Here is a 20,733-nt window from a genome sequence, read left to right as displayed (position 1 = left end):
TAGTCACCAAGAAAACAATTGGTAATACACTATGCCGTAAAGGACTGCAGCGCCCGCAAGGTTCCCCTGCTCAAGAAAGCACATGTACAGGCCCATCTGAATGATTCAGAGGAGAACTGGGTGAAAGTGTTGTGGTCAGATGTGACCAAAATCGAGCTCTCTGACATCAAGTCAACTTGCCGTGTTTGCAGGAGGAGGAATGCTGCCTATGATCCCAAGAACACCATCCCCACCGTCAAACATGGAGGTGGAAACATTATGCTTTGGGGGTGTTTTTCTGCTAAGGGTACAGGACAACTTCACCGCATCAAAGGGATGATGGACGGGGCCATGTACTATCAAATCTTGGGTGAGAACTTCCTTCCCTCAGCCAGGGCATTGAAAATGGGTCGTGGATGGGCAATGACCCAAAACACACGGCCAATGCAACAAAGGAGTGGCTCAAGAAGCACATTAAGGTCCTGGAGTGACCTAGCCAGTCTCCAGACCTTAATCCCATAGGAAATCGGTGGAGGGAGCTGAAAGTTCGAGCTGCCAAACGTCAACCTTGGAGAGAATCTGCAAAGAGGAGTGGGACAAAATCCCTCCCGAGATGTGTGCAAACCTGGTGGCCAACTACAAGAAACGTCTGATCTCTGTGATTGCCAACAAGGGTTTTGCTATCAAGTACTAAGTCATGTTTTGCGAAGGGGTCAAATACTTCTTTCACTCATTAAAATGCAAATCAATTTATAAGTTTTTTGAAATGCGTTTTTCTGGATGTTTTTGTTGTTATTCTGTCTCTCACTGTTAAAATAAATCTACCATTAAAATTATAGACTGATCATTTCTTTGTCAGTGGTCAAAGGTACAAAATCAGCAGGAGATAAAATATTTTTTCCCTTATTGTAGGACTATAATCAATTGAATTAAATCCTGCATCAATTTCACTTTTGAACGTTGCTTTAAACATCAGAACATATGATATCAAAACCTTATGTAATCCATAGTGGAATATCTACAGAGATGCCTTCCTCTTAAACAACTCTCAGTGCCCTCCTTGGGGAGTTACATTTCATTCCTTGGGTGATTTAAGTTCATATTCTGTCTTTTTTGAGCATCTTGAACTCAGTACTCAGCCCAGCTTAATAACTTAGCTGCATCATTTTATTTCAAGGACACTGTAACAATGAGCACTTTGCTCAGCACAGTTAAGATGATACAAACTCTATAGAAGTTTAGCTACAAGGTTCTACTTGGATGTATAATAAAGAGAAAGTAATACCTGCTCTTCTCCAAATTGTAGCTCTTTCCATTCTTTTCGACATCCTTCATGTAGCATTACCCTTTTATTTACATAGTAAAATTGTTGGAACTGCTGGAAAAAGCTTTTGATGTTAATCTGACTCCACGTTTTAAGTATACTGAAGAGGCTGTCCAGCATTATTCTTGCTGCTATCCATTTCCCTTTCACAATATCCTTTTCCTTATTTTTCCAAAATAGAATTTGATTCTTAATTTTCTTCCACCAACTATCCTCAGGTTCAATGCATATTATGTCATCATACTGATGCCAATCTGTTAAATAAAATACTGTATTATTAAAGTTCGGAAATGCAAGATACAGCCCTTTTAGCTTTGCGTGCTAATGCAATCGCATGATGCAATTTTCATGGACATCCTGCTTTGTTATGGTCTCCTTCCATAGTCAAACCACGCAGACACACAGAAATGGTCATTTTCTTCCAACCCCTGTAGAAGGTATTTCTGAGCTATATTCCATCCATATTAATTTAAACTGTTTACGGCTAGGACATGTTTTGAAATACAGCATTACACAACGATAAATAAATGTGCAATTCCTATCTTTAGCAAATATGAGAGTAAGTAAATTGCTTAATCCAAAAGTAATGAGCTTTAGTGACTTATCAGCTTCTTAATACAGGTAGTTCTTGACTTACAACCACAACTAAGCCTGACATTTCCATTGCTGTGCAAAGCAATTGTTAAGTGAGTCATGTCCCATTTTAGGACCTTTTTGCCATATTTGTTAAGCAAATCAATGCACGTGTTAAGTGAATCACTGCAGTTGTTAAGCAAAGCTAGCTTTCCCCATTGACTCTGCTTATGAGAGGTCGATGGAAGCTCACAAATGATGATTACATGATCCTGGGATGGTGCAACTTTCATAAATACATGCCAGTTGCCAAGCACCCAAATTTGAATCATGTGATCATGGGGATGCTGCAATTGTTGTAAGTGTGAGAACTAGTCATAAGTCACTTTTTTCAATGCTGCTGTAGCTTGGAACAGTCACTAAATGAATAGTTGTAAGTCAAGGACTACCTGTAATAATAATGATCATCAGAGACCACCAGCTTCCTGAACAATGGCACATGATCCATTTGTTTTATAAATATCCTCTGTTGGGACAAGAACAGAATTTTCTTTTGGTATTGATACCAGAGATATCTAACCAGCAGATTGTCTTCTACTGTGTTATTATTCCAGAAATCCAGGAACTATATTTTAATTTTAAATGTATTGGAGTACTGCTCTTTCCAGAAGGATCAAGCTCAGATACAATGGCCAACTCAACAGAATAAAATAAAGTCTGCTCTTTCATAAATACAATCTGAAATTGGACCAGTACCACCTGGAAGATAAAACATCACATTTGGACTTGGCTAGATAGTGAAGAGATTGGATTACCAGTCACATATGTCTCCAGCAAACCAAACTAGAATACTTTCTTCTTTTTTTAAAGCCCACTTACTGTTCGTTCAAAAAAATGACATCAACTTGACTTACAACAGTTCATTTAGTGATCGTTCAAAGTTACAATACACTGAAAAAAGTGACTTATGATAGTTTTTCAGTCATGACTGCTGCAGCATTCCCATGGTCATGTGATCAAAATTCAGACACTTGGCAACTGACTCATACTTATAATGGTTGCAGTGTCCCTTTTGTGACCTTCTGACAAGCAAAGTCAATGGGGAAGCCAGATTCACTGAACTACTGTGTTTACTAATTTAACAACTGTGGCAAGAAAGATCATACAATAGGGCAAAACTCACTTAACAAATGTCTTCTTAGCAATATACATTTTGGGCTAAGTGATAATACTACAGCTATACTATATGGGTAAGTATATCCAGACATTCGACAGCACTGTGAGAATTAGGTGTTCAGCAGATTTGATAGCACAAGGGGGAAAAAATCTTTCCCTAGGTCAGTGGTGGCGAACCTATGGCACGGGTGCCAGAGGCGGCACTCAGAGCCCTCTCTGTGGGCACGCGCGCCATCGCCCCAGTCCTAGGCCTTCAGCTGGGTTTTATAAAACCTTTTTGCTTTAGCTGTCATGTGCCAAAAAAAAAAGGTTCAATCAGTCAATTTCAACTTCTCACGGGAAAAAAAAGATCTTGCAAAGTTGGAATTGATTGATTGAATTTTTTAGTCCCACCCAGTCTGCCGTTACCACCGCAGCCACACCCACCCAATTGGCCACGCCCACCCAATTGGCTACACCCGGCCAATGGGCCACACCCACCTGGCACTTGACAATGCATAAGTGGGTTTTGGGTTGCAGTTTGGGCACTCAGTCTCTTAAAGGTTTGCCATCACTGCCCTAGGTCTAATTGTTTTGGCATGCAATGCCCTGTAGAGGAGGAACTGAAACAGTTTATGTCCAGGATGTGAGGGGTCTATAGATATGTTCTCAGCCCTCCTTCTGACCCACACAATATAAAGTCTTCTATGGAAGGCAGACTGGTTGCAATCGTTCTTTCTGCAATCTTAACTATCCGTTGGAGTCTGTATCTCCCCTGTTTGATTGCTGTACCAAACTAGACAGTTATAGAAGTACAAACAACAGACTCAATAATTCCTCTGTAAAACTGTATCAACAGCTCCTGGGGCAGTCTGAACTTCCTGAATTGACGCAGGAAGAACATTCTTTGTTGTGCCTTTTTAATGATGGTTCTAATATTAAGTATCAATTTGAAGTCCTGGGAGATTATTGAACTCCAAAACTTGAAGGACTCTACTGCAGATACTGAGCTGTTAAATACACTGCTCAAAATAATAAAAGGAACACAGCAGTGTAGGATGTCTTATGTTTGTGTTCCCTTTATTTTTGTGAGCGGTATATATTAAGAGGTGGGTAGAATAAAAACTGTTCTAGAAATTTCATATTTTGGGTTCTTGTTTTCTTGGATGCTACAAAATCTAAGTTTCTTTAATATAACATTGAGAAGAGCAATTTCTTACCTGATCCACTTATAAATTTTGATGATAAATACAAGGAGCGATCTACATGGAGTCCTTTTGGAACAGGTTTGTAAATGAATTCATACAACAGTTGTTTGTCACGTTTAACAACGTATTTATAAGAAATTGGTTTATCCAAGTTTTTTTTAGAAATTATGGTGTGGCCTTCAATCAGATATCCATGATCTCCAAGATTTCTAGTATTTAAAAAATTATATTTTAGCAACAGAGCAGAGTAAAGGCAAGGAAGCAATTTATTATTGAATTAAAATTTTAGAGGCATATGAAATCATTAATATTGTTCCAGAAACTGGAATGGTCTTACATTTCTTATTACCGGTATATATACACTAGCAGTAAAAGTAAAATGCAATACAGGTAGTCCTTGACCTACAATCATTTTTTTAGTTACTATTCAAAGTTACAATGGCACTGAAAAAAGTGACTTATGAATGGTCTTCACACTTACAACCGATACAGCATCCCCACATTCATGTAACAAAATTTGGATGCTTGGCAACCAGCATGTAGTATCCCAGGGTCACATGATCACCATTTATGATCTTTCCAGCCATTCGGCAAGCAAAGTGCAGTTAATGACCGCATGATTAACAGCTGCAGTGATTCATTTAACCATGGCAAAAAGGACATAAAATTGGGTGTGACTCACTTAACAACCGCCTCACTCAACAATCAAAATTCTAATCTCAATTGTGGCCAAAGGTCAAGGACTATCTGTACTAAATCTTCCTTTTCACTTTCAAAAGTAACAGGCCTTCCTAAATCTCCATCAATAAGTATAATGAATGTTGTGGATCTGCCACAATTTTTAAAAAGCAGATAATGATAGCGTTCTGGGATCCAGCATCTTCTTGTGCTCATTACTATATTAGATGCAATACCCCCTTCTCCCTACTGAAATATTAGTAGTAACAGCTTCCCCTTGCATTTATGAAGTGCTAAGGGCATAAATAATACAATATAGCATTTCTTCACTCTAAAATACTTGCAATCTCATAGTTTGTACAAAGAAGTACTAATAAAGGAGAATATTTGTAGCTCAGGGTTGAAATGAGGGGTCCTTGGTGCTCTCTGAGCTTGTTTGTTTCCTTGCCCACATTTCATTACCCAAGGTAATTGGGTAATGAAAGAAGTGTCTTTGCCCTCCCTTTATGAATCCCTTGCACATAACTCCAATGTTAATGAAAGCCTTTTAACTCAGAACTGAGAATATGCAAAAACGTCCGGTTTTGCGTCGGAGCGAGATGGACACAGGGAAGCAGGGCTATGCCTCCCGCGTTCGGTAAAAACAGCCTGAACCCTAAAGTCACCCCAGAGAGGTGACAAAGAAAGAGGGGACTCTGATAGATCACAGATTGGTGGCGGTCAATCTGTTCAATCCAAGGAAGCTCTCTAAACTAGCTGGTGAAAGACTGGCCGCAGTTTGGCAGCCAGTCAGAAACTTCTGACAGCCGAGGAAAAAAGCACCAACTAGCAAATTTAAGCAATGCGTTTGGAACTGGGTGAGAGTACTTTTTTCCTGCTCTACTTTTTTAAAAAATTTCCCTGAAAAAAGAATCCCAAAAAAATTTCCCTGAAAAAAGATCCCAGAAGAAAAGGGGGGGGTCCTGGTGCCCCTTAAATACGTGAACCCAGACAACACATTGTTTATTAAGCACTGTTTATTAAGTACTAAAGACTTGTAACTATAAAACTTAATAAAACATATGTGTGTGTGTGTGTGTGTGTGTGTGTATGTATGTGTGTGTGTGTATATATATATATATGTAGGTCTTTAGTTATTCGGGTTTTCTCCCGCGTAGAATTAGAAGTGTCTTGGCGACGTTTCGACAAAGTCACATTCGTCATCTTCAGGCTGGTGTCTTCAGCTTCCTGCTTCTGGGAGAAGCAGGAAGCTGAAGACACCAGCCTGAAGATGACGAATGTGACTTCGTCGAAACATCGCCAAGACACTTCTAATTCTACGCGGGAGAAAACCCGAATAAAGACCTACATACAAACACCCGCGAAAACCTCAGAAAACATATATATATATATATATACATATGAATAAAACCGAGCACCAAGAGAAGTAAAGTATAAAAGTTTAAAAATTTACTGAGCCAAGCTTTCGTCAGAACCCGTCTGACATCATCAGGGCGTTAAAACAGCAGTCTGGGAGAAACCCTTATAAAGTGTGTGTGTCAATTGCTTGCATCCGGCTTCTGCTACGCGTCATCGGACCCAGCTGTTCCTGCCGTGCTAGANATTGACACACACACTTTATAAGGGTTTCTCCCAGACTGCTGTTTTAACGCCCTGATGATGTCAGACGGGTTCTGACGAAAGCTTGGCTCAGTAAATTTTTAAACTTTTATACTTTACTTCTCTTGGTGCTCGGTTTTATTCGTTTACTATGATTCCCAAGAGTCGGATTTTTAGCATAATTAATTCTCATATATATATATATATATAAACTGAGAATATGCTTTATCATACCAACATATACTTACTGGGTACAGCTCAGCTCACATACAGTATCTTTCCAGTTGGTATAATCAGAAATTCCCCCTGCCATAATGAGCACTTTATGCTTCTCGGGGTCTATCTTGAAGTCCTTAGACAGAATAGCATGGAAATAAACTGTAATGTTCTCCATAGGTGTCTGACTGCAAGACAGAATAATAAAAGATGGCTTATATACACACACACACACATACATATATATACATATGCACACACACATATATATACATACATACACACACACACACACACACACACACAAACTTCAAATAAAGGGTGCACAAAGTTTCAAAACTACTGCTGAAAACATAGTAAAATAAACACGCTATCAAAATACAGTAACAAATTAAAGAAGCAGTAACTTGATAGTGATAGCCATTGTGAACTCTCAAAAACTGAAGTTAATAATATTATCTTTAGCATGCACCCAGCTTGTAGTAAAATTGATGCAGCCTTTATTTCTTTTGAAAAAGGAAAACATAAGAGTAAAACTCTCTGGTTGACCTTGAAAAAGGAAGTAGCTTTAGTCCTGTTAGAATTTGAATGGAACTACAAGGCAATCCCAGGACTATAAGTTATACCAAGAAGCTGAAAATTGACACAGAAAGTTGAAGCAACGAGTCACTTTTATATTGTTGCCAAAAGAAAACCTCATGGATTGTCCAGATCAGGGGTATAAAAACCTGGTCCTTCAACTCCCAGAATTCCTCAGGGAGGGGAGAAAGAATAATCAAAAGCACTATAAGTTTACACACACGCACACAAAAATAAAAATTAAGCAATCAAATATAGGTTAAGCATATTGGAATTGCTTTCAAATAGGGGGATATTTTTGATCAAGCCTGTTAAGAAGCCGTATCGTTTCCACTGCTGCATATTAGAAAAGTCTATGAAGGAAGAATCATGTTACAGTTCTACTAAATCTGAAACTTCCGATTCACCTAAATAAGGATAAAAAAGAAAATAGGCTTTTGTGGAGTTGTGTTACAACTATTATTAGACTATTATATTAAATGTCAACATATGTATGTATGTATGTATGTATGTATGCATGCATGCATGTATGTCTGTCAATGGCAAATAATTACACCGTACTTTTTTTTGACAGCAGGGACTTCATGATTCCTCTCTTCCGCACTGGCTTTGTTTCTTGTCTGCGGCTTTTGATTTCCAGCAGCAGCAGAATCCCTTTCTTCCCCAGACTCTTCCACTGGAGTGCATATTTTTTGTCCCTTTTCAGAGACATACTCCTGTTGGGCCGCATTTAGCTTTTCTTTCTGTAATAAAGGCATATCAGATATACAAAAGCAAGCATTAGAAAGTGTCCATGCAAATAAATCAGTGAGTAGCCTAGAAGGGTTTTTGCTAAACTGCTGTGTGACAATTACTTAGGATAACAAAAAAAACCAAAAAAAAAAAAAAGGAATTGCTCATTTTTATGATGTTTACTATCTGGTTGCTAGAAAGGTGCTCTTGCGTTATACAAAAGTTTTCCTATCAAGAGATTTCAGATCACCAAATATAACTCATGCAACAAAGAACATTAACATTGGCACATAAAGTATGCTGCTTCACGTTTGTCAATTAGTTTGTTCTATTTAAGCAGAAGTAGAAGAAAATGAAGTTAACAATTTGCTGCATGTGAAGTCCTAGTAGACATTTTTCATTATTCTCTTTCTGGAGATTGCTATGGTCTTTAGTATGAGCCTGGAAGGTTTAATTCTCAGCCACTGATAGCTCCTATTTCTCACCACACAGCACTGAAGTTTGGCGTCTCCCAGGGTAGGGTAGAGATGTCAATTATGCTAACAATAAACAACTGCCCATTGTTCAAGGCTGAGAAGTCTCAGGTAAAAATGACCATTAAACCATGGGAAGATAAGAGAAAGTGCTGGAATCTGCTAGGAATAACAGGGAATTGCACCATCATATTAACAGAAAGTGGCTTTTTCCTTTTTTGCAATAAAGATTCTCCTCTAATCACACCATGTATTCTTGTTTTGGACTTAAGCCAGGTAGAAATCTAAACACTAGTCAAGTCTTCCCAAGTTCACAATTCTGTTCTTAGAAAATAAGAAATATTCAGGATGATTCTTAGGAGGTTAATAAGGTTCATGATATTTTATACAAGATTGTAGGCTAGCTCTCTAGTACAAGCTGCTGCTGCTAAAATTGCTGGAATACCCGGGACCTTTTGGGCACCAGGGACCGGTTCTGCGAGCCGGAGAGTGCATGGTTTTGTATGCTACCTGCATCTCGGGGATGGGGCTTTGCTTGTTTGTGCGGCCCAGTTGCTGGCTGGGGGTTGGGACCCCTGCCCTACACCACTCTTCAACATGCTATTTAGCTGGCTAAGACTGTGGGTGTAGATAAAATGCTGGGTCCATTTAAAATCACAAGCAGTTGATTTCAGTAGACTCAGAAATCTAGATCTGCTAAGTATTCAGATATTACATTCTTCTCCCTTGTTCTAGAACTATGGCACTACCTACAGCAAGGGTTCCCAAGCAATAGTCTCGGAAATACTGGTGGTCTGCAAAGCGCTACAGGTAATCCATAGAAGAGGCTTCAAAATTACCTTTAAACATACTTCATAAAAATTGGCAGTCTAGATGCTCTGCAGGAGTGACATGGATAACCCCACCCGTGGATATCAAGTTGTCACACCTCTTACATGTGGCCTGTAAAACTAATTATCTCTCAGGATGTACAAATGCTTCGAATCCCCAAGATACAGCAAATATTTAATTACAGGGCAAGATACATTTATTGCTTCACAAAAAAATAACCATCTATGAGATTTATGTATCATTTAGCTTACACTCTTTCTTCCTAAAAAGTCCATTCAAGGTGGCTATCAGCCTAGCAAGGTAGTCCAGACAGTTGAACAAATTCCACTTTATTGTAAGGTTACTCTATCAATATCTCAAGTCTGAAAGTATATTTCTCCATTACCTTTACAACCTATGAACTAGGGAGTGTCCCTTTTTCACACCCACATTCCTTCTGTGGGCTCATCTCCTTATCCAACCGTTCCCCTAGCCATGGCTCTTCCCACATCATTCCCACATACTATTACACTAACAAAAAAGAGACCAAGATATATGCTACCACATATAAATTGAGCAATTTACTTTTGAACTAGCACTCTTCTGTTGCTTGGCCTCTTCCGTAACTTCTGTTGAACTGCTATTTTTCACTTCAGATTTAGGCAAACATCTCTTCATTCCAGAGTTTTGATATTCAATGCTCGATCCTGTTTTTTCCCCCTCCGTAGATGTAACATTAACATTGAGATCTGAAGATCTGCTGTCCGTGTCTCCCTTAGAAACAGGTTGCATAACACTTTCATTTGATATATTGGTTATATTCTCTGAAAGTTGTCCAGGTCCAACAGAACTGGTGGCACATTGTTTCTTGCTAGTATCTCTCTGTTCACCAATTATATCAACCTTTCTGGAACTATCCTCCTCCATCTTCTCCCCCGTGACAGCAGTAACAGCAGGTTGACTTATTGCATCATTTTTCTTATTTTGTACTAGCTGATTCTGGATTTCTGTTCTGCTCACAAATTCTTGACCCTGATCTGCACGGAAGGAGGTATTTCTAATCTGGCCACTACTATCCTCAATGGATGGCATTAAGTCAATCGACTTAGTTTCTGAATGTTGACTTTCTTCTACTGGAATTCTCACATTAGCCACATCTGGAGTAAGTGAACAATCAAGACTGGATGGAGCTGAACTTAAGCTTGACAAGGAACTATGCAATTCACTATCTGGAGAAGTCTTCTTCTTGTTCCTTTTCCTGTTCTTCTACAAGATGGAAAGAAAAACAAGGTACTTAAAAATGGAAAATCAGATTTTAGTGCATCACAAATAATTCAAATAACTAAAACTATCCCTTTCTCATTAAACACAATAGAAACTCCTAGATTTTCAGCATTTTATCATACTATTAGCTGTATTTTTCTGTTGGACTTTTAAAATCAAAATTATAAGAGACTGGAGTATCAAAGCTTGTCTCCCTTCTTGTGATGCTTCAAATGATTGCAAACTTTGCTAGTTTGCCTACAGTTTGTTACAAACAAAATTTAACTGCATTCTACCCCAGGCAAGCCATGCAATAAAAGAGTAGCAAGGACTAAGAGCTGGGGGAAAAAATGAAAAAAATATAATGAGGAGCACAGAAAAAGAAAAGATTGATTAAAAGACTCAACAAAAGAAACCAGTTATAAGTAGCCCTCAACTTATGATCACAATTGAGCCCAAAATTTCCATTGTTAAGTAAGTTGTTAAGTGAATTTTGGCCGATTTTACAACTTCTTTTGCCATAAATGTAAAGGTTTCCCCTGTCCAGTCATGTCCAACCTCAGGGGGGCAGTGCTCATATTCATTTCTTAGCCAAGGGAGCCAGCTAAAAACCGTAACTGGATTTCTTTTGACCTTACTGTGAAAGTACAAAACAATAAACCTTTCCTTGGGTGGTTGTTTTCTCATTATTATTCTTTTCATTCATATTTTAAACCAGCCTGGACTTCCTCCCATGAAAACAGAGGGTCTTCCAGGGAAAGAGGTTACACGATACCTTCTTAATTTGAATATTGGATATATTTTCTTTTAAAATTCGTCAGGTTTTCCTCCATATGTAGAAAAATCTAAAGAATTGTACCATTTGTGATGGTGGGCCACTTTTTATTTTAAGCAAGGAAAAATATCTCAACGATATTGTGAAAAACTAAAGAATGCACTCAAAGCTGCTTAAAGAAAAGCAATATAAACTGTGAAATATGAGTTCTACATTTTGCAATTTATTTTGTTTTGGGTAAAGAAATCCTTTTAAATGTTCCCCATTTCTTAGCCTTGCTGTTTGGATTCTGTCTCCAGCAATCAAATGTACCCAATACAGTGAATCAATTTTCATTTTCATTCTAAGCAAGGGTGACTTGCTTAAATATACAGACAGGAGAGAATTGACATATCCAAAATTACTGGATTGTTTTCACTGGAAATCAATTTCACACTGACTAGCAAAACAGACGTGTTAAGCCTCCATAAGGGTTAGTGCATGTTGCCCATTAAAAGCTTCTGATGCCACACAACAGAAACTGTTCAGCAGCCTTTACAAAAAATGGAAAAAGGAGAGCCCCGGGATGTTTTCTAGCTAATAATGAATTGGAGTGTTTCATGGAATCCATCTGGCACTCAACTGTCAGTACTGAAGAATAGTATACAGGTAATCCTTGACTTAAGACAACAGTTGCTAAGTGAGTTTTGCCCCATTTTACAGTCTTTATTGCCACAGTTGTTAAATGAATCACTACAGTTAAGTTAGTAACACGGTTGTTAAGTGAATCCGGCTTCCCCATTGACTTTGCTTGTCAGAAAGTCTCAAAAGGTGATCACATGACCCCTATCATAAATATGAGTCAGTTCCCAAGATCTGAATTTTGATTCTGTGACCATGGGGATGCTGTAATGGTCATAAGTGCGAAAAACAGTCAGAAGTCACTTTTTTCAGTGTTGTTGTAAATTTGAAGAGTCACTAAATCAGCGGTTCTCAACCTGTGGGTCGTGACCCCTTTGGGGGTCGAACGACCCTTTTACAGGGGTCGCCTAAGACCATCGGAAAACACATATTTCCGATGGTCTTAGGAACCGAGACACCACTCCGCATCTGTCTCCGCACGGCTTCGAGCTGGGGGCTGTTGCAGCGCCGGATTCGTTTCCGTTGAGCATCTCCTAAGGGAGGCTGCGCTGCTTTGCGGCCCTTTCCGCGGAGGAGGCTGAACCAAGCTCTGCCAGCGCTGTCGCCCTCTTGGTTCTCTCTCTCTCTCTCTCTCCCTCTCCACGCCTGGGTGCTTCTCCAACTAGGCTGGGCGGAGCGACCTTCCTGCCCCCCCTCCTCGGCCAGCTGGAGCCGGGCAGGCCAGCGACCTTCGGAAGTGAGGCGAGGACAGGCGAGGCGCGCTGAGCCCCGGGCGCGGCAGGTGAGTGGGCGGCGCCGGTGCGCGCTTGGAGAGCCCTTAGGGCAGTGGTTCTCAACCTGTGGGTCGGGACCCCATTTGGGGTCGATCGACCATTTCATGGGGGTCGCCAAGCAAGGCTGTCCGCCATTTTTTTTGTCCGCCATTTTTTTCCCCTTTTCCGGCGGGTGCCTTACCTCCCTTGGGCTGGGCCAGCTGGTGGTCGGCCTGCTCCGTCTCTGCCGCTTGCCAGCTACGCCTTGGCCGGCGCAGGGGGCGGAACCACGCATGTGCGGCGCTCCCGGGCAGGGAAAGTCCTCGACTTACGACCGGTTTAGTCCTCGACTTACGACCGGTTTAGTCCTCGACTTACGACCTGTTGGGGTCGCGGCATGAAAAAGGTTGAGAACCACTGCCTTAGGGTTGGGGGTCACCACAACATGAGGAACTGTATTAAAGGGTTGTGGCATTAGGAAGGTTGAGAACCACTGCACTAAATGAACTATTGTAAGTCGAGGACTACCTGTATATTTAAAGAATGTATTATGAAAGATAAAAAATACCATTTATATTTCCCTTTAAGAGAAAAAGGAACAACATTCATTTTCTCCATGGCTTGTATAACTGTTAGAGAAACTTAACAGTTAATGCATTCAGTTAAGGTTTCCCACGTAATAAAATGCACCCATATTTTAGTATGATACATCACATGAAAACCACTCCTTATTGGACATAAAAAGGCCAAGAAAAAATAAGTACCAAAAGAGGCGATGTATATTTTTTTAAATATACTGGAAAGTCTGGGATTTGGGATTCTTCTAAGTAGAACAGGCAAATAATACAAAAGTTCAAGCTGAATTACTCATGCAGATGGATTTTATAGCAACATAAACATACAAAAAAATACGCTACTTAAATATTGTTTTAAGCAGACATTTAACATCTAGAGTAGACCAATTAACAGCACATACAACTTTCCCTCTGATGTGCTCATTAGTACAGATAGTCCTTGACTTACGACTGATAATAGAGCGTGCCCATTATGGCCATCAGTCATTGCAGTCATCCAGCAAGGCATTCACGATTGCTTCGCTCAGTGACTGTTCTCCTGTCTCTCACAGGTGCAGTCACTAAGTGAGCTTGCAGGTCATTAAAAGAGTGAAGCAAAAGAGCTTCCTGCTGAAATAGTTGCCTGTGCACAGAATGGATTTCCTGCATTGGACCAGAGAAAACAAAGCTGGGATTCGCAAAGAGCTTCGTTTCTCTGGTCCACCCCAGGCGTTCCCCTCCCCTCCATTTGCAAAAGGGAAAACGAAACTCAGATTCTGAAGCACCAGTTCCCCTTTCACCCCTGTGCTAGAAAGTCTAGCACACGATGGGGAGGGAAATCTGGAAATGGAATTTATCTGGAGTTTTATTTGGATTCTCAAGCTGGATGGTGACACTGCCCCACAGAAGGGAGAAATCCATTTGACAGGCAGCCCTGTCATTCTCAAAGATGCTGCTTGAAAAAGTCCAAGACGCTGCAAAAGCTAAGGGGGATTTTAGCGCAGGGGCACTTGAAGCCTGACTCCAGGTGCTCCCTGCTACAAGTGGCCCAGGATAAAATCCCTCTTGGCTTTTGTCATGGACTTTTTCAGCCAACGCCTTTGAGAGGGCTGCCTGGAGGAGGGAGTCTGCCCTCCACATGAGGCAAAGTCAACCTGGTAAGCAGCCCTTCTGCTCTTAAAGAGGCTGGCTGAAAAGGTCATTCCCAAAATGGGCCCTGACGGATCTTTTTCAGGCAGACTCCAGGACCCAAAGGGGGGAGACCTGCGACAGCAGCCTGCAACTTTTCCTGTTGGCTTCCCTGTTGACTTTCTAAAGAAGCCAGCAGGGAAGACTGCAAATGGTGATCACATGACATGACCATAGAGGGCCTGGCAACCCTTCATAAATGCAAATGGGTTGCCGAGAGCAGGGATGGCAATCACATGACCGTAGGAACACTGCTACAACTATTATGATCGAGCACTAGCTGTAAGTCCCTTTGTTCAGCATCCTAATTTTGCATGGCTGCTGAACAAATGGTCGTAAATCAAGGAGTACCTCTCTATGTTGGACTAGAGCTGGGGAGAGGGAGAGAGACATCCTTCAGACTTTATGGGATCTAATTCATATTTCCATCACCAAGAATGTCCTTCTTTTCAGCTTTTTGTATCAACAAATCCTAAAGGGATCCTTTTCATCCTTTTTGTATCAACAAATCCTTTGACCTTTCAATTTTGTTTCATATTCAAAACAAGAAGTCCCAAATTTCAGAACAATTAGACTTGCATCTGAGCAGGCAACAACTTGTGACAATTAACAGAACACCACGTACTAGAAAAACTACCTGCTGAGGAACTGGGCATAGTTTACTGCCCTCCTGTAGGCATAGGTTCTCCCTTCGTTTTTTTTTCTGGAAGGAGGATGATTACTGTCATCCAACATATCCCAGTCACCAGCATTCAGAGGTTTTTTTGCCTGTTGAAAAACAGCCTTGCTTTCAGAGAACTTATTATCTGGGAGCAAAATACAAATGTTAGCTTTTAATGCAGTCACAGGTAAAACAAGTAAATGCAGCAAAAGCGAAGGAGCAGCTCCGAGATTCCAGCAAAGAATAGGAAGAGGGAGTCATTGAAAATTCTTACTGCAAAAAAGCGACTTTTCTGGACAAATCACAACTGGTATCCAAATACGCTTACTCTACTTACTCGCTTTTGGGAGGCTGAGGTGCCCTTCCCAAGGCTTTCAGACGCCCCAGGCATTTGTTCGCTAGATGGCTGCTCATTCACCAATGATCCTGACAAAGGGGAACTCTCCACCGTCAATTCTCCATCAGGTTCCATCTCTACCAGTGAAGTCTTTTCTTCATCCCTCCTGTCTGCAACCAAAATATGACATTTTTTGAAAGTCAATTAAAGAGCAATCTGAACTCAACTGAGAGGCTGCAATGTGAATCTCAGGGACAAAGAAAGAGAAATGATTGGGCTTAAGTTACTGAAACTATCAGTTTTCTACCAAACCTTTTTATTGCAAAGTGTATTTACATTCCCAGGCCTGCACTACAGGGAACATCAACCATTCAGTGCTTTTTTATTTATTTATTTATAAAAAGTTTATTTATAATACAATTAAAACAAAAATGGACATACGTGGCATTCCAGAATAAATATTCCTAACAGTTTGTTTCTCGTGATACAAAAACTTAATACATCATCCTTAACCTCTATATAAACCTCATTCTTCTACACAATACAATTATATATACAATTATATGTATGTTTCAATCCTATCGTTAACTTAAGATCCGAGCGGTTCTCCTTGATTCATACCAGCGATAAAATTTGTCCCAGATTTTGAAATATTCCAGTTCTGTCTTGTCTTTCATAGCCATAGTAAGCCTGTCCATCTCAGCACATGATAAAATTTTATACAGGATTTCTTCTTCTGTTGGAATTCCTTTATTCCTCCAATCTTGAGCATAACCATTCAGTACTTAAAGTGCACGCTGTTACCTCTTTCATTTAAAAGCAACTATGCACATAACCTAATAGCATGTATATCTGAAATGCTCTCCATTTCTCTGGTAGCAGCACTCATTCAATTGGAGGGGAACAGGACTGGTACATATTTTATGGGAGATTTTTAGATTAATTTCATTAGAGACTTTGAAAGATTTGCTGAATTAAATATTAAGCTGAACCTAATTCAAGAAACTAAATTATTATTCAATGTCATGTAGCTTACTCTAAGTTAATATACTCCAGGTGACAGGAAATAATATAAGTAACAATCATTTATTCTGAAATGAGTTTTTAAAAAAAGGAATAGAGAAAAGTTAGAGGAGAAAGGCAACATATGTATCTTTATTACTTTACAGCTTTTTTTTTAAATGCAATCTTGGTAGAATACAGTGGTTCTCAGCCTGTGGTCTGCTGACCCCTGGAGCACGATGTCATCCCAAGGGATCCATGAAGACTGAAGACTTGTAGAAATGTTATGATTTAAATCTTGAGTTAAGTCTTAGGAGTCCTGGCCATGGTCCACGGCCACAAAAGGTATTTAAAGGAAGTCCAGTGTGAAAGAAAAGATTGAGAACTACTGCTCTACCATATTCAGCACATGACAGAGAGCAAACTAGACAGCATAAAGAACTCTAGAAATTCCATTTGTAATTTTTTCTACACCCCATATTTTTATTTTAAAAAATACGTTCCAGTTCTTATTGAGAAACAGTTGCATCTGATCGAGTGATTCACGGCTGGGACTACAAAGAACTTACTTTGCACACTGCAAGACGGAGTCAACTGTCCTCCACAATTACTGTAGAACTTGTGTGATGCATTTTGAGTGTCATGACGTTTAGGGCATTTAATGCCCTTCTTGGGTGACCGGCGACCCAGGGTGAGCTTTTTACAACCTGTCGGGAAGCAAAATAAGCAAAAACGGGAGGAGAGTTATTCATACAAGTAGGAGGGACAACTGCGCTGCCGCGGCAAAAAGAAATCAGCGGAAGAAGGAAACGTTTTCGGTGCTGTACGATAGGCGCAACCCTGCCGCCACCGCCGCAGCGTCCAATCAACGCCGACTATGCAAATGAGGGTCGATTACTTTCGTTTTCCTCTTCAGCCACCTGCGCTCAGTCTCACCAATGAGAAAACTTAAGTCTGAAGAAGCCCAGGTTAACACTGTCACACCCAGCATTCCCTGCCAAAGGATCCCAACCCATCGTTTCCCAAAGCATCGCAACCACGAAACACTTGCTTTTCGGAATAAGGTCTTTTGTTGCGTGAAAATATCACTTTCGGTTTTGAAAAACAAGCGCCTACTGTATTACTCCTTGTCTAACACTCCTTACGGCGTAATTTAGAACAGCGGCAGATCCCAGAAGAGGGAGGATACCTTAACTAGCGTTTAGCCCAGGGGTAGGCAACCTCGGCTCTTTTATGACTCATGGACTTCAACTCCCAGAATTCCCGAGTCAGCTATGCTGACTCGGGAATTCTGGGAGTTGAAGTCCATGAGTCATAAAAGAGCCGAGGTTGCCTACCCCTGGTTTAGCCAAAAACGAAACTATAGACGGTTTAAGCCCTTTGGCACCTTAACAAACTGTTCTTCGCGTCAGATCACCGGTGCCACACCCAGAAGGGCTGCAAATACAAGAAACTAAAGAACCACAACCCCCCCCCCCAACTTGGGAAGTTATTATCCCATAAGGAAAACGATCTTGCAGGAAAGGCGGTCCCGTGTTTCCCTTTTGGTCACAGCCCCTCGTTTCCCGCTGCAAGCCAGAACCATCTCTCCATTTTCCCATAGCGACAAACGACCGACATCCCCGTCCTACCGCGACACTATGAGTTACAAAACGTCAGATTGTGTGTTTTTTTTTCCCCAGCGCCATAAGCCTGAATAAACGCTTCACATCCCAGCCGGAAGAGATGAGCGTCGCAACGCCATCCTTTAAGCCGAGCTCCTCGGCTATAAGGAGCTAACGGGGCTCACCGTAAAGCAAGCGAGTTATCTGCAGGGACGCATCTCCGGGGCGCCTTACTCACCTCAGCCGAGATCAAAAGGAATCCAGTGGGCCGAGAGCAGCACCGCGCAATTAAAGACTTTCCCCCAAAACTCTTCTGCTTCAACCTGCAGACGCAGCCGGCTGAAGGAAGAGTTCCCGGCGAAGTTTGGTTTTCGCCGCTGCCTGCCCGTTTTATTAGAAGATGCACAAACTATCGCTTTCCAAACGCCACCCTGGCGCCCCGCCTCTGTATTTAGTTTGCAGGCTGCTGTAGGACCCAGTCCTACAGCGGGGGATTCCAGAAAGCGCGTGCAGGAGGAGGAGGATTGAGCGCTGTCCGCCCTCACAGCGGAAAAGTCCAACCCATCCGGACTCGATTGAGCCGGCTGAATTTGCTTCCCCCAGGCGGGCTGCTGAAAAATGCCTCCACCACTTCTTGCGGTGAATTGCCCAGTGGTGAATGTGAGAAAGCGCGCACACTGGACAGATTAGTGAACTGTTAAATTTGACCTCCCTATTGTTGAAGGAAAAGTCTTCATCATGATTCATCCAAGCCGAGGATAAACAACATGGTGACTGCTTTAGAAAGAAGAGCCGGACAAAAAGATGATTCTGGCAGGAAAGAGGAGAGAGAAAAGGGCTGAGCACGTGGGGAGTGGGTTTTTATACTCTCTGAAACCTTTTGTTTGGAGTTATTTCCTGTTCCTGTTTTGAGGCTATTTCCTATGTCACGTATTCTTACCCGAGTTTGGATGTGCCCTTTGGCCTTTGTGAGTTAATCCTACCACGTCCTGTCAAAGGTGGGGTATGCAAATTTTAGGTCTTTGTCTTCCTAAGCTTCTAGCCCAGGTCTCCTATACCTGCATTTGTACAGAGCTTGGGGGAGGGAGAGCTGGGGCTATTAAGCAAACTGGGCATGTTTTTCTGCCTCTTTAAGATCCTTGGAGGAAATATATTTTTCTGCCCTTTTAATATTTCCTTCTCTGGGGGGCTGACTTCCCACACTATTGAACCAATAGATGAAGACAACTGAAACTCCATTGCCAAAGAAGCGATCATGCAGCTGATTGTAGTGCAAATTCTGTTGCATTTCATGGAGAGATATCCAGGCTAGACAGATAATCCTTGACTTACAACCAGTTGTTTAATGACCGTTCAGAGTTATGACAGCCTTGGAAAGGGTAGTCCTGGCCCTTGTGAAATGTCACGCTGCAGTCACATGATCACATTTTGGGTGTTTGTTTGCCCTTCCGATTGGTTATCAAGTTGCCCTGTGATCGCTATTTGTAATCTTCTCTGCCAGCTTCCTCAGAAGGTCAGTGTGGAAGCCAGAAGGGAAGGTTGCAAGCTGCTGTGTCCTGCTGAGAGGCCTCCCTCTTGTCTCTGGGGCCTGATTGAAAAAGTTGCCTGACAAGGAGAGTTGAACTCCCTGTGCTGAAGGAAAAAAAAAGAGTTGGATCCCAGAGATCTGAACTCTGTTTCTACAGCATGGCAGAGGCATTTTCTGTGCCTATTCAGTCCATCTGCCAGGCTGCAGAAATAGAGCTCAGCCTCAGACCATGGAAGGCCAAGCTCTGTTTCTGCAGCTCCCCCTCTCCCATGGATCTAGGCCAGGGGTCTTCAAACTTGGTCCTTTTATGACTTGTGGATTTCAACTCCCAGAATTCCTCAGCCAGGCATGCTGGCTGAGGAATTCTGGGAGTTGAAGTCCACAAGTCATAAAAGGGCCAAGTTTGAAGACCCCTGATCTAAGGGAGCAAAAGTAATGTGGCTGGTTTGTTACTCTGCTGGAAAATGGAGAGCTGGAGATGTCAAGAACTTCATTCTCAGTTTTCAGGTAATTAAACCTCTCTGTCATCTAATGGGTTCCTCTATTACAGTATTTTCATGCAAGCTGATGAATTTCTATAAAGAAGCTGTGATGGAAGCCCTCGGTGTTGGATAGAGCTCTGAAGTTGAACACCCAGTGGGTCTTCAGTTTCTTTTGCATTGTCCCTCTTAGGACTGAATTTAATATGGAAAGGGATTCTCTCCCCATGTGTATTTTTCATCTGGATTAATTTCCATTGGTTAAGGGGTCTGCAGGTCAGTCACATTTATGACAGCGATAAGATTCTTCTGTCTTGAATCAATGTTCCATCTCTCTGTTTGCAAGCATGTGCAAGCAGTTCTCCCTCCACATCAAAGCAGCTTCCAGAATCCAGTTGCTTAGCTTGTGACAAAGGCGGGAATGAAGTATAATAATAATAATAATAAAGTTGGAAGGGACCTTGGAGGTCATCTATTCCAACCCCCTGCTCAGGCAGGAAACCCTATACCATTTCGGACAAATGGCTGTCCAGTCTCTTCTTAAAAACTTCCAGTGCCCTGATTGTTTCCAATTTGTTATCAGTCAATGTAATCAGCAGTTTAATTATAGAGCAGACTAGTGTAGAACATCCATTCAGTTCAA

At 41.3% G+C, this 20,733-nt stretch overlaps 1 protein-coding gene across 1 annotated transcript; it reads right to left on the bottom strand.

Moving 5' to 3' along the window:
- Positions 1-9,884: 9,884 nt before the first annotated feature.
- On the bottom strand, positions 9,885-18,345 carry LOC107288726. Its single transcript, XM_015817373.1, has 4 exons — positions 18,322-18,345; positions 17,049-17,186; positions 15,478-15,647; positions 9,885-10,592 (listed from the first exon to the last, which is right to left on the bottom strand). Exons 3-4 carry the CDS (start codon positions 15,610-15,612, stop codon positions 9,885-9,887), a joined length of 843 nt encoding a protein of 280 aa, XP_015672859.1. The 5' UTR covers positions 15,613-15,647; positions 17,049-17,186; positions 18,322-18,345.
- Positions 18,346-20,733: the final 2,388 nt, after the last annotated feature.

This window comes from Protobothrops mucrosquamatus, unplaced genomic scaffold, assembly GCF_001527695.2.
Source record: "Protobothrops mucrosquamatus isolate PMUCROS unplaced genomic scaffold, P.Mucros_1.0 scaffold_127, whole genome shotgun sequence".
Lineage (NCBI taxonomy): Eukaryota > Metazoa > Chordata > Lepidosauria > Squamata > Viperidae > Protobothrops > Protobothrops mucrosquamatus.
This window is presented reverse-complemented; position numbering and strand designations above follow the sequence as displayed.

What these genes read in the sequence shown, in the direction of transcription:
- LOC107288726 (XM_015817373.1), bottom strand. Translation starts at nt 15,612, where the DNA reads ATGGAACCTGATGGAGAATTGACGGTGGAGAGTTCCCCTTTGTCAGGA. An exon ending in CCTCAGCCTCCCAAAAGCGA is followed by an intron (nt 10,593 to 15,477) that starts GTAAGTAGAGTA and finishes TCCATCTTGTAG; the next exon opens with AAGAACAGGAAAAGGAACAA.